Source organism: Salvelinus namaycush, chromosome 4, assembly GCF_016432855.1.
Source record: "Salvelinus namaycush isolate Seneca chromosome 4, SaNama_1.0, whole genome shotgun sequence".
In the NCBI taxonomy this organism is placed as follows: Eukaryota; Metazoa; Chordata; class Actinopteri; order Salmoniformes; family Salmonidae; genus Salvelinus; species Salvelinus namaycush.
The window spans coordinates 13,999,703-14,014,876 of record NC_052310.1 but is presented as its reverse complement, the minus strand read 5'-3'; the positions used below and the strand labels follow the sequence as shown (position 1 = coordinate 14,014,876).

At 42.6% G+C, this 15,174-nt stretch overlaps 1 protein-coding gene across 3 annotated transcripts in view; it reads left to right on the top strand.

The window, feature by feature from the left end:
• pemt (phosphatidylethanolamine N-methyltransferase) overlaps positions 1-15,174 on the top strand; it is a 94,590-nt gene that overhangs the window by 474 nt on the left and 78,942 nt on the right. For all 3 annotated transcript variants that reach the window (XM_038991210.1, XM_038991211.1, XM_038991212.1), the window contains exon 2: positions 9,416-9,523. In XM_038991210.1, the coding sequence (XP_038847138.1) occupies positions 9,416-9,523 (108 nt within the window). The remainder of the gene's footprint in view (positions 1-9,415; positions 9,524-15,174) is intronic.

Genomic DNA, 15,174 nt, shown 5'->3' with positions numbered 1-15,174 from the left:
ACCATTATTATCTATGACAGAGACAATGTGCAGTGCACACTGCGCAGTGTTGCATTCCGTGAGTGTATGTGAGATGTGACCGAGTTGGTTTAGCAACAACGCAGTGCATAACACGTTTAGGTAGTAGGCTTCAGTGTCGCCATGGTGTAGAGTCAAGCTGCTGGAGAGTTGTGGGTCTGACAGCTCACAAATAATATTATAGCCTCTGCTTCTGAATATTGCTAGAGCCTGCATGGCTGGACCGTCTCTGGGTATCACTTTGCAACCTGGACTCCGGGGTTAGACGTAACATAGTAAATCAGGGACACTCAAACTAGAATGAAATGTTACATTTTGTAAGCTATGTATTAAAGGTAACGTGATATTTTCTAAATTACAATTTGTACAATATGTTACACATTTTCAATATGTATGATATGTTACAAACTCCAATTTGTTGTGGCTAATGCTAATGTTAGCTAGGTGGCTAACATTTGCTGGGTTAGGGAAAGGGTTAACTAACATGCTAAGTAGTTGCAAAGTAGCTAAAAAGTAGTAAGTAGTTGCTAAAATGCTAAAGTTGTCCGTGATGAGATTTGAACATCCAACCTTTGGGATGCTAGACGTTTGCATTATACCCTCACCCGTCCATCACGAACAACCATCCTCCTGACGTTTGCGTTATACTCCCACCCCGACCTTCTGTCTATTGTTACGTTTGGTATGGTTACATGTCATACTAATTTGAGGTCATGGATTTTCGTTTACGATGTTACGTCTAGCCTATGAGACCAGCCTGCACTTTAGCCTTTTTTATTTTTTTATTTAACCTTTATTTAACCAGATAGGCCAGTTGAGAACAAGTTCTCATTTACAACTGCGACCTGGCCAAGATAAAGCAAAGCAGTGCGACAAAAACAACAACACCGAGTTACACATGGGATAAACAAACGTACAGTCAATAACACAAACAAAAATCTGTATACAGTGTCTGCAAATGAGGTAAGGCAATAAATAGGCCATAGTGGTGAAGTAATTACAATTTAGCAATTAACACTGGAGTGATAGATGTGCAGATGAGGATGTGCAAGTATAAATACTGGTGTGCAAAAGAGCAGAAAAAACAAATATGGGGATGAGGTAGGTTTAATGTCTACTTATAAACTGGCTACCTATTTAATCATGTAACCACTAGCCTCTTACATGATTAACAAAGGATTAGCCTACTGTCCTTCATAGTACAATGGTTTTGAATCTTGTTAATGACCACCAAGTGATATCTAGACTAATGCTTTACAAACAACCAGTGGATAAGAAATATCTGATAATGGTTTGGTTATAAGCAGACCTTGAACTGAAGTATTAGCCCACCTGCTTAGACCATCGTTTCCTACAACATGTTGGAAATGTAGGCTACATTTATTAGTGCAAATTATAGCGGGTGTTTAACAGAGAGTCAAACCAGTAACACTTGCAGGTGGGTACACATGGTCAACTGATGTACTGTAGGCTACTTAATTCAGTATCACCACAGAGTAGGCTTGGACATGACCAGTTCAAGTGGGTTGCTGGCCTTTGCAGGCTAGGTCATTGTGTCTATGTGGGGGCGTCAAAAGCTCTTTTCAAAATGAAAAAAAAAACGTTTGCCTTGTGGTAATGGAACTCTAAACTTGACTGAACCCTGGCCCCTCTCCTCCCCCATTCCAAGCCCAGTTCAAAGTCGGGTATGTCTAAAAACAACAAGTATCAGGTGAGGAAGGCACTATGCCTCACAGTGTGGGGAAACCCAAACAACCAGCGACGTTTGTTCATGTTTGAATTGGAGGTGGACATGGTGTCACTACTCAGTTGTGCAAGGGTCTTGGGTTTGCAATAAAAAAATATATACAGTACCAGTCAAAAGTTTGGACACCTACTCATTCAACGTTTAAAATAATAATAAAATGTGTGTATATTAACTGGTGTGCCTTGTTAAAAGTTAATTTGAGGAATGTCTTTCCTTCTTAGTGCATTTGAACCAATCAGCTGTGACAAGGTAGGTATGGTATACAGAAGATAGCCCTATTTGGTAAAAGACCAAGTCCATATTATGGCAAGAACAGCTCAAATAAGCAAAGAGAAATGACGGTCCATCATTACTTTAATACATGAAGGTCAGTCAATCCGGAAAATGTCAAGAACTTTGAAAGTGTCTTCAAGTGCAGTCGCAAAAACCATCAAGCACTATGATGAAACTGGCTCTCATGAGGACCGCCACAGGAAAGGAAGACCAAGAGTTACCTCTGCTGCAGAGGATAAGTTCATTAGAGTTACCAGCCTCAGAAATTGCAGCCCAAATAAATACTTCACAGAATTCAAGTAACAGACACATCTCAACATCAACTGTTCAGAGGAGACTGCGTGATTCAGGCTTTCATGGTCAAATTGCTGCAAAGACGCCACTACTAAAGGACACCAATAAGAAGAGACTTGCTTTGGCCAAGAAACACGATCAATGGACATTAGACTGGTGATAATCAGTCCTTTAGTCTGATGAGTCCAAAGTTTAGAATTTTGCTTCTAATTGCCATATCTTTGTGAGACGCAGAGTAGGTGAATGGATGATCTCTGCATGTGTGGTTCCCACACAACACATTGAATTAAACACAACACATTGAATTATTGAACAATTCCATATTATTGAACAATTACATTTCATTTATTTTCTTAACTAGTAAACCTACACATTCTGAACAATTATAGTTTAAGCAGTGTATTGGTAGTTAGTTAACATGCTACCTAACTGATCAACAATAAGAGGTACAAGCTAATAACAAGGCATGTATGCTATGTTTTTGAACAAGCAACTTAACTTCACTAGGGTAGGGGGCAGCATTCGGAATTTTGGATGAAAAGCGTGCCCAAATTAAACTGCCTGCTACTCAGCCATAAACGCTAGAATATGCATAGAATTAGTAGATTTGGATAGAAAACACTCTGAAGTTTCTAAAACTGTTTGAATGATGTCTGTGAGTATAACAGAACTCATATGGCAGGCAAAAACCGGAGAAAAAATCCAACCAGGAAGTGGGAAATCTGAGGTTTGTAGTTTTTCAAGTCATTGCCGATCGAATATACAGTGTCTATGGGGTCTTATTGCCCTTCCTAAGGCTTCCACTAGATGTCAACAGTCTTTAGAACCTTGTTTGATGCTTCTACTGTGAAGGAGGGGGGAATGGGAGCTGAATGAGTCAGAGGTCTGCCAGAGTGACATGAGCTGATCCACGCGCGCTTGCGTTCCATTGCATTTCTACAGAGAAAGGAATTCTCCGGTTGGAACATTATTGAAGATTTATGATAAAAACATCCTAAAGATTGATTCTATACTTCGTTTGACATGTTTCTATGAACTGTAATATGACTTTTCGGCTGAACTTTCGCCTGGACTTGCCTGCGCCTCGTGAGTTTGGATTGAGTTTGGATTGTGTACTAAATGCGTGAACAAAAAGGAGGTATTTGGACATAAATTATGGACTTTATCGAACAAATCAAACATTTATTGTGGAACTGGGATTCCTGGGAGTGCATTCTGATGAAGATTATCAAAGGTAAGTGAATATTTATAATGCTATTTTTGACTTCTGTTGACTCCACAACATGGCGGATATCTGTATGGCTCGTTTTTGTGTCTGAGCGCTGTACTCAGATTATTGCATGGTGTGCTTTTTCCGTAAAGTTTCTTTGAAATCCGACACAGCAGTTGCATTAAGGAGAAGTGGATCTAAAATTCCATGCATAACAGTTGTATCTTTTAGCAATGTTTATTATGAGTATTTCTGTAAATTGATGTGGCTCTCTGCAAAATCACCGGATGTTTTGGAACTACTGAACATAACGCGCCAATGTAAACTGAGATTTTTGGATATAAACTTTACCGAACAAAACATACATGTATTGTGTAACATGAAGTCCTATGAGTGTCATCTGATGAAGATCATCAAAGGTTAGTGATTAATTTTATCTCTATTTCTGCTTTGTGTGAATCCTCTCTTTGGCTGGAAAAATGGCTGTGTTTTTCTGTGACTTGGCTCTGACCTAACATAATCGTTTGGTGTGCTTTCGTCGTAAAGCCTTTTTGAAATCGGACACTGTGGCTGAATTTACAACAAGTGTATCTTTAAAATGGTGTAAAATACTTGTATGTTTGAGGAATTTAAATTATGGGATTTTTGTTTTGAATTTGGCGCCCTGCAGTTTCACTGGCTGTTGACGAGGTGGGACACTAGCGTCCCACATACCCTAGTGAGGTTAACTCAAATAATGATGTGTGCGCTAGGCAGCTCTCTCCAGGTTGTTCTGCTTCTTGGCTGGCTAGCTGCTCAATGGTTTCCTCCAGATATTGCCACTGTTCTCGCTCACACTGCAGTGCACACTGCCACCATCAGCTGTGTGTCTCCGCCAGTTCCAGAAAGTCCACTCCTTGCATACGTACTGTAAGTATGATGAATCATAGATTGGCAATGAAATCCTCTTCATCTTCACTGTCCAACTGCATTGTCACGGAGCTGAAATCCAGCAGAAGAGGATGGAGTGGCCTTTAAGCTGTATGCTGCTGTGGTGCCAAACTGCTGCAGAACTTCACTTGGTAGTTTATGCTGGTAACAGGTATCACCAGCCAGCTTCAGTCCATACTGCACCAGGAGTATGGACTTGAGAGTGTGCAGTGACATTCTATTTCTAAACTTTGACTTGACCACACTCATTTGGTTGAACAGCCATTCAACCTCCGCATTTGAGTGTGGCAAGGAGAGGGCAGCGAGTGCAGCTTTGCACAGTTCTTCAAATGGATTTGACCCGGAAGAGTCCGTGTAGTTATTCACTTCACTCCAAAACTCGACTGTATTTTCAGTTGAGTCCCACCTAAACCGATGGATGTTTTTCCATTGGGAAACAATTATATCAATTGTTTGGGGCTAGTACCCCAGTAACTACACTACTTTAATAATTTTAGTGGTGCCTTTATTGTGCTTTAGCGTTTCCTTAACACTGAACAAGGCCATGTGTTGCAAGGCTTCTAGGTTGTCTGGGAGCCTTGCTTGCAGCTCCTTGCTTAAAGCAACAATGTAGTTGATGCACTGTCCCCGAATGACCTTATTGTCCTCTGGCGCAAGACTGAGTTGGTACACCGTGCTCTCGAAAAGGTACCCAAGGTATGGTGATTGACTGAGATGTCCATCAATGGCATCCTTCAGCACATCAATTTTTGCCGTAGGGTTGACTACTCTGCTGCAAATTGATGTTAAGAGGTGTACCAGATTGTCCAAAAGCTTGACAGGATCTGTTTGCTCTCCCTCAAATGACTTCACTGCAACTTGTACGTCAGACAGGATTGATTTCAAGAATGTCAGGTAAACATAGTTGGTCTTGTACATGTAATGGAGCACATCCGCCATGTAGCAATGCTCACTGGCCTTGGTCAACTCAAAGTGGAGTTTCACTTCTTCCCACTGGCTCAATATACGAGTTACCGCAGGCTCAATCGATAGCCAACGTGTGGCACACACTTTGGTGATCTGCAGGGGTTTCTGGCCATGGCAGAACACAGACAAGCCTGTTTTGCAGGAAATCACGCACAGAACAAGCAGTATGGCTGGTGGCATTGTCATGCTGGAGGGTCATGTCAGGATGAGCCTGCAGGAAGGGTACCACATGAGGGAGGAGGATGTCTTCCCTGTAACGCACAGCATTGAGATTGCCTGCAATGACAACAAGCTCAGTCTGATGATGCTGTGACACACCGCCCCAGACCATGACGGACCCTCCCTCTCCAAATCGATCCCGCTCCAGAGTGCAGGCCTCGGTGTACCGCACATTCCTTCGACAATAAACACGAATCCGACCATCACCCCTGGTGAGACAAAACCGCGACCCGTCAGTGAAGAGCACTTTTTGCTAGTTCTGTCTGGTCCAGCAATGGTGGGTTTGTGCCCAGAGGCGACGTTGGCTTACGCCCTCAGTCCAGCCTCTCTCAGCCTATTGCGGACAGTCTGAGCACTGATGGAGGGATTGTGCGTTCCTGGTGTAACTCGGGCAGTTGTTGCCATCCTGTACCTGTCCTGCAGCTGTGATGTTCGGATGTACCGATCCTGTACAGGTGTTGTTACACGTAGTCTGCCACTGTGAGGATAATCAGCTGTCCGTCCTGTCTCCCTGTAGCGCTGTCTTAGGCAATATATTGCAATATATATATATATATATATATATACACTGCTCAAAAAAATAAAGGGAACACTTAAACAACACAATGTAACTCCAAGTCAATCACACTTCTGTGAAATCAAACTGTCCACTTAGGAAGCAATACTGATTGACAATAAATTTCACATGCTGTTGTGCAAATGGAATAGACAACAGGTGGAAATTATAGGCAATTAGCAAGACACCCCCAATAAAGGAGTGGTTCTGCAGGTGGTGACCACAGACCACTTCTCAGTTCCTATGCTTCCTGGCTGATGTTTTGGTCACTTTTGAATGCTGGCGGTGCTTTCACTCTAGTGGTAGCATGAGACGGAGTCTACAACCCACACAAGTGGCTCAGGTAGTGCAGCTCATCCAGGATGGCACATCAATGTGAGCTGTGGCAAGAAGGTTTGCTGTGTCTGTCAGCGTAGTGTCCAGAGCATGGAGGCGCTACCAGGAGACAGGCCAGTACATCAGGAGACGTGGAGGAGGCCGTAGGAGGGCAACAACCCAGCAGCAGGACCGCTACCTCCGCCTTTGTGCAAGGAGGATCAGGAGGAGCACTGCCAGAGCCCTGCAAAATGGCCTCCAGCAGGCCACAAATGTGCATGTGTCTGCTCAAACGGTCAGAAACAGACTCCATGAGGGTGGTATGAGGGCCCGACGTCCACAGGTGGGGGTTGTGCTTACAGCCCAACACCGTGCAGGACGTTTGGCATTTGCCAGAGAACACCAAGATTGGCAAATTCGCCACTGGCGCCCTGTGCTCTTCACAGATGAAAGCAGGTTCACACTGAGCACGTGACAGACGTGACAGAGTCTGGAGACGCCGTGGAGAACGTTCTGCTGCCTGCAACATCCTCCAGCATGACCGGTTTGGCGGTGGGTCAGTCATGGTGTGGGGTGGCATTTCTTTGGGGGGCCGCACAGCCCTCCATGTGCTCGCCAGAGGTAGCCTGACTGCCATTAGACCATATGCTGGTGCGTTTGGCCCTGGGTTCCTCCTAATGCAAGACAATGCTAGACCTCATGTGGCTGGAGTGTGTCAGCAGTTCCTGCAAGAGGAAGGCATTGATGCTATGGACTGGCCCGCCCGTTTCCCAGACCTGAATCCAATTGAGCACATCTGGGACATCATGTCTCGCTCCATCCACCAAAGCCACGTTGCACCACAGACTGTCCAGGAGTTGGCGGATGCTTTAGTCAAGGTCTGGGAGGAGATCCCTCAGGAGACCATCCGCCACCTCATCAGAAGCATGCCCAGGCGTTGTAGGGAGGTCATACAGGCACGTGGAGGCCACACACACTACTGAGCCTCATTTTGACTTGTTTTAAGGACATTACATCAAAGTTGGATCAGCCTGTAGTGTGGTTTTCCACTTTCATTTTGAGTGTGACTCCAAATCCAGACCTCCATGGGTTGATAAATTTGATTTCCATTGATCATTTTTGTGTGATTTTGTTGTCAGCACATTCAACTATGTAAAGAAAAAAGTATTTAATAAGAATATTTCATTAATTCAGATCTAGGATGTGTTATTTTAGTGTTCCCTTTATTTTTTTGAGCAGTGTATATTGCAATATATTGCCCTGGCCATATCTGCAGTCCTTATGCCTCCTTGCAGCATGCCTAAGGCACGTTCATACAGATGAGCAGGGACCCTGGGCATCTTTCTTTTGGTGATTTTCAGAGTCATCAGAAAGGCCTCTTTAGTGTCCTAAGTTTTCATAACTGTGACCTTAACTGCCTACCGTCTGTAAGCTGTTCGTGTCTTAACGACCATTCCACAGGTGCATGTTCATTAATTGTTTATGGTTCATTGAACAGGCATGGGAAACAGTGTTTAAACCCTTTACAATGAAGATCTGTTTAGTTATTTGGATTTTTAGGAATTATCTTTGAAAGACAGGGTCCTGAAAAAGGGACGTTCTTTTTTTTCCCCTGAGTTTATATTCATTGGGTTTGTCTCGTCGAACCCATACTATTGCTGCTGCAGTCAGCCAACAATGATTTGCAATTTGCTGAAATTGCTGCTGGCCTGCTGCTGCCTGTGCACGTTGCTGCTGCTGCTGTGCACGAGCTGAGCGCCTGCTGCTGACTTCACTCTCAATGCACTTTTGCAGCCAGGCAGGTGTGATGTGACTGTGTGACAGAGAAAACCGTTTTTGTGTCATTTAGAGGGAAAATGCTTGCATTTTAACATTTTGAGTCACTTTTCAAAAGTTGCTAAAGGTTCCAAATACATTTTTAAAAGTAGATAATTTTGTTGCTAGGTGCTGTTTGAAAACAAAGTTGCCAGGGTAGTCTGAAAAGTTGCTAAATCTAGTAACAAAATTGCTAAGTTCGCATCACTGGGCCTGTTCTTGCCGTAATATGGACTTGGTCTTTTACCAAATAGGGTATACCATCCCTACCTTGTCACAACACATCTGATTAACTCAAATGCATTAAGAGTAAAGAAATTCCTCAAATTATCTTTCAACAAGGCACACCTGTTAATTGAAATGTGTTCCAGGTGACTACCTCATGAAGCTGTTTGAGAGAATGCCGAGTGTGCAAAGCTGTCATCAAGGCAAAGGGTGGCTACTTTGAAGAATCTCAAATATAACATATATTTTGATTAACACTTTTTTGGTTACTACATGATTCCATATGTGTTATTTCATAGTTTTGATGTCTTCACTATTATTCTACAATGTAGAAAATAGTACAAATAAAGAAAAACCCTTGAATGATTAGGTGTGTCCAAACTTTTGAATGGTACTGTATATTATTGTCACATACACCGGATAGGTGCAGTGAAATGTGTTTTACAGGGTCAGCCATAGTAGGACGGTGCCCCTGGAGCAAATTAGGGTTCAGTGCCTTGCTCAAGGGCACATTGACAGATGTACCCTTAGTTACTGGCCCAATGCTCCAGCCACTAGGCTACCTGCCGCCCTATAAATATTCTGCATAAAGCCGTGAATGATATCCAAAATGTATCACATTAGTCATATCAGTCATAATAAAATACTATTTATATACCTACAGTTCATTTTCCCTTCTAGAATAGGCCTACAACTCTGTTCATATACTCAAAGAAAACCTCTAGGCACTCATCAGTAAAAAACTCCAAAGGTCAATCTTAAACTGTCTTTTGAACTTTGACATAACGTCTGAACATAGAATTCTATTTCTGTGCTTCTGATATTTCTCTGTTTCTATGTCTGTCAGGTGGACATGTCAGTAATGGAGGATGTTCTGAAGCACATAGACTTCTATGACCCCAGGTTCTGTGTTGCTGTCATCGCCATCATCTTCAACCCTTTCTTCTGGAATGTGGTGAGTAATCAAAGCATAGATGTAAAATTCATAGAACAGACATTATTTCCATTCAAATTAGTGTTGATGACTAATGAGTAGCCGATGCATAGAAATATAATTAATAGAATGGACCTTCACATTCAAATGTTTAGTGGCTGTTCTGGCGTAATTCTATTTATCAAACAACTAGAGCAGTGTTTCCCAACTCCGGTCCTCGAGTACCCCCAGCACATATTGAAAATCGAATGAAAGTTTATTCATCGCATACACACTTTAACAGATGTTATACAGTTGAAGTCGGAAGTTTACATGCACCTTCGCCAAATACGTTTAAACTCAGTTTTTCATAATTCCAGACATTTAATCCTAGTAAAATCCCCTGTCTTAGGTCAGTTAGGATCACCACTTTATTTTAAGAATGTGAAATGTCAGAATAATAGTAGTTATTTATTTCAGTTTTTATTTCTTTCATTACATTCCCAGTGGATCAGAAGTGTACATACACTCAATTAGTATTTAGTAGCATTGCCTTTAAATTGTTTAACTTGGGTCAAACGTTTCGGGTAGCCTTCCACAAGCACCCCACAATAAGTTGGGTGAATTTGGGACCATTCCTCCTGACAGAGCTGGTGTCACTGAGTCAGGTTTGTAGGCCTCCTTGCTCGAACACGCTTTTTCAGTTCTGCCAACAAATCTTCTATAGGATTGAGGTCAGGGCTTTGTGATGGCCACTCCAATACCTTGACTTTGTTGTCCTTAAGCCATTTTGCCACAACTTTGAAAGTATGCTTGGGGTCATTGTCCATTTGGAAGACCCATTTGCGACCAAGCTTTAACTTCATAACTGATGTCTTGAGATGTTGCTTCAATATATCCACATAATTGTCCATCCTCATAATGCCATCTATTTTGTGAAGTGCACCAGTCCCTCCCGCAACAAAGCACCCCCACAACATGATGCTGCCACCCCCGTGCTTCACGGTTGGGATGGTGTTCTTCAGCTTGCAAGCCTCCCCCTTTTTCCTCCAAACATAACGATGGTCATTATGGCCATAGCTATAGCTATAGCAACATCTCAAGACATCAGTCAGGAAGTTAAAGCTTGGTCGCAAATGGGTCTTCCAAATGGACAATGACCCCAAGCATACTTCCAAAGTTGTGGCAAAATGGCTTAAGGACAACAAAGTCAAGGTATTGGTGTGGCCATCACAAAGCCCTGACCTCAATCCTATTGAAAATTTGTTGGCAGAACTGAAAAGCGTGTGCGAGCAAGGAGGCCTACTAACCTGACTCAGTTACACCAGCTCTGTCAGGAGGAATGGGCCAAAATTCACCCAACTTATTGTGGGAAGCTTGTGGAAGGCTACCAGAAATGTTTGACCCAAGTTAAACAATTTAAAGGCAATGCTACCAAAAACGAATTGAGTGTATGTAAACTTCTGACCCACTGGGAATGAGATGAAAGAAATCAAAACTGAAATAAATCATTCTCTACTATTATTCTGACATTTCACATTCTTATAATAAAGTGGTGATCCTAACAGACCTAAGACAGGGAATTTTTATTAGGATTAAATGTCAGGAATTGTGGGAAACTGAGTTTAAATGTATATGGCTAAGTTGTATGTAAACTTCCGACTTCAACTGTAGGTATGTGGTTGCAAAGGGCATCAGTGCCTTAACAGCACGCTTTGCCAAGGCAGGATACACTGAGCGCAGCCCAATCCAGAAATCTGGCAGTGGTTTCTGATTAAACTCTCTTTTCACAGAACCGCTTGTTGCAATTTCGATGAGGCTCTCTTGTTCAGATATCGATAAGTGGACTGGAGGCAGGGCATGAAAGGGATAATGAATACAGTTGTTTGTGTCATCCGTTTCGGGAAAGTACCTGTGTAATTGCGCACCCAAAACACTCAAGTGCTTCGCTATATCACATTTGATACTGTCCGTAAACTTGAGTTCATTTTTACACAACAAAATCATACAATGATGGAAAGACCTGTGTTGTCCTTGTTAACGCAGACAGAGAAGAGCTCCAACTTCTTAATCATAGGCGTGGTTACACGTGGTCTGCGGTTGTGAGGCCAGTTGGAAGTACTGCCAAATTCTCTAAAACAAGATTGGAGGTGGCTTATGGTAGAGAAATGAACATTCAATTCTCTGGCAACCGCTCTGGTGGACATTCCTGTAGTCAGATTGCAAATTGCACGCTCTTTCAAAACTTGAAATATCTGTGGCATTGAGTTCTGTTACAAAACTGCACATTTAAGAGTCAACTTGTATTGTCCCCAGCACAAGGTGCACCTGTGTAATGATCATGCTGTTTAATCAGCTTCTTAACATGCCACACCTGTCAGGTGGATGGATTATCTGGCAAAGGTGAAATGCTCACTATCAGGGATGTATAAAAAAAAATGTGCACAAAAAACGTAAGCGAAATAAGCTTTTTGTGAGTATGGAACATTTCTGTTATCTTTTATTTCAGCTCATGAAACATGGGACCAACACTTTACATGTTCCGTGTATACTTTTGTTCAGTGTAGTTTCTTTAAGAAATAAGTGGCACTTCGCCTAACCGTGATAATTCTTTGAAACGCGCACGCACACACACCTATCACGGCGGTGCGGCTGCGGTGTATCACCTTCCATTCACAGTAACCCTAACCCTCTGGTATAGAGACAAGACAAAGGAGCTCAACGTGCTGCTTTGATGAGCAAAGACAAGAACATCAGCAAAACAGCTTCGATGTGGTACACCAAGAATATCATAACCCTGAATAGTACAACCGCTGCTCAGCACACAGAGAACCAGCCAGACTATTCTCCCAGCTGTTGGTGGTAGGGACAGGGGGTGGGGAAGGAGAAGGCCTTGAACATACACATGGTGCATCCTGCACAGTGTATAAAGGTCAGCCATCAGTGATAGCTAGGTGGGGTTGGGTACGTCCTGACTTCGCTAGAGAGCGAGAGTGTGTGTGCCCATGCGTTTACATGTGTGTTCTGTGCTTGTATATTATGTTTTTATTTCACGTGTATTGGTGCGTCTTCATGCATCTAAATTATGTATGAGATGCACAAGGGGTGTCAGGGGGAACAAATCTCTCTAAGTCTTGGTTTCAGGGGGGAACACAGCGTTCTGTGCTCACCTTCGTTAGTCGTTATGCAACGAGCACCGCCGTGCAGGACGTGAAAGCTCCAGAAGACTCGCCGTACGATACAAGGACCACAGTGTTACTGTACCTTCGCTGTACTGCCCCCCCTCCCCCCCATGCTTAACAGAGAGGCGCAAGTGTTCCCTGGCTGGAGAGACTCGCACACACACAGGCATGCACGCAACAATGTGGACACACACACACACACACACAAACGTCACCCTCGCCATGAGAGACTCATCTGTCTCGGAGTCTGTGTGACAGCGGGCCATGGTGGATTGATGACATAGCAATCAGGATTGGTGAAAGGATGGAGATTTCTCAAGACAGGCTGTACCCAAAGCCATGTAAATACACGGATCAGGTTGTACCATTCCAAGAAAGAGAAGGAGCTTGCCCAACATAACTTAGTACATGCTCTTTATTTGTCTCTGTACCTTAAATCTTAGGACTTTTTAACTAGACTATATTGGGGAATATGACTCACAATGCATTTTACCTCGCTACCTCAGTTCCTACCACCTGCAGGGAACAGAAGAAAATATACAATGTACTTGAAGAACATGGATGGAAGAAAGGGAAGAAGAGAAGAGTGATGGAAAAGGTCTCCCTCTGCTAAGCAACGCTGGAGATAATTCAGTGAGGCAGTGGAAGGACGTTCAGTTAATGGGGAATGAGGAGTTTGTGTGTCCATTTGGACAGAGGTCTCTACAGTACCATATGTATAGGTTAGACTCCACACGCAGGGAGCTCTCTCTCTCTCATATACAGTGGGGAGAACAAGTATTTGATACACTGCCGATTTTGCAGGTTTTCCTACTTACAAAGCATGTAGAGGTCTGTAATTTTTTATCATAGGTACACTTCAACTGAGAGACGGAATCTAAAAAATCCAGAAAATCACATTGTATGATTTTTAAGTAATTAATTTGCATTTTATTGCGTGACATAAGTATTTGATACATCAGAAAAGCAGAACTTAATATTTGGTACAGAAACCTTTGTTTGCAATTACAGAGATCATACGTTTCCTGTAGTTCTTGACCAGGTTTGCACACACTGCAGCAGGGATTTTGGCCCACTCCTCCATACAGACCTTCTCCAGATCCTTCAGGTTTCGGGGCTGTCGCTGGGCAATACGGACTTTCAGCTCCCTCCATAGTAAATACTATGTTCACTGTCCAATTTTTGTTGGGCACTGATATCATATTATTAGCCTACATGTTCAAATTACTAACAGTTTTATAATTTGAGTCATTTCCAAGCCAGGGAAAAAAACGCCCTCCAGCCAGCGAGCGAGCGTGCTCAATGTGAATGTAATTTTGTATATAGGAAAATGTATACCTCTATTTGAATCAAATACCCATCTCCTTGCAAGTCGTGTAGGCCATAAATTATAGATAAGCCATACGTGATGACGATCAGCTGGGATAATCAATAGGTGCAGTTTTTGGACTACCATCATTTGAAAAGCCGTTGTGAGGTCAATAGGACACTATGGAATTATTGATTTGAATGGTTCATATTATAGGAATGTAGGCTGCAGATTGTACAAAAGCATTTCGCTGCACCAGCTACAGTCGGAAGTTTACATGCACTTAGTTTGGAGTCATTAAAACTCGTTTTTCAACCACTCCACAAATTTCTTGTTAACAAACTATAGCCATAAACTAAAGACTGCTGTCTTTCCATCAGCCTTATGTAGTGGTTCCTGGAGAAGTGGGAGTACTCTAATTTTGCAAAAAAGTTCCCTGACCGCCCTCCCAGTGGAAGGGCACCCTGTGTGAAAAATTCGTTTTTTTTCCTTCAGATTTTCCCTTTCAAAATTCTTAGTTAAAAAAATTACACCTCGGACAATTTTTTCAATACCTGGTTTGCGTACCCATTGTTGCCTCAGTTAGCATTTACTGGTAGATATCATACGTTAAAATGTATTTTCTACCCTACCCGGCTACCAATGTAATTCTTCTGTGAGCTGATCCATGCGTAATGTATAAGTCGTATACCTCCACTAAACTACTTTGATTCGCATCAGTAGGGATTAAGAAGTGAGTATAAGCAATGCCCACTGACAAAAAAAGTGGGTATACGGCTTATACCTGCATATACCTTCCACTGCACCACTGGCCCTTTGTGTTTTGCAAAAAGTGCACTTCCCTACATGAGTGACCTAGTATTACGCTTGCTGTCCTTTCAGAATCACGAACCTGTCACACACTGAAGGCCTATAGCTTCGCCACTGTGCAAACATGTCTATAATATATATAAAGGCTGTTAAGATATTGTTTCAAGAAAGGAGTGTATATATTTGGCCTGGCAAAGCGGTTTTATGCTCTGACTGAATGGAAGCTGATAATTCTGACATGAAGAAATTACAGAGTCTTCACTATGGAGACTGAGTCAAATGTATCCGACACCGAGACAAGACCTAGACACTCAATATGTAGTCTGGAGACCGCTCTCTAGTACTTCAACACTGATTCTGTCCATAGCTGTATACCATATAGTTAAAAGCCT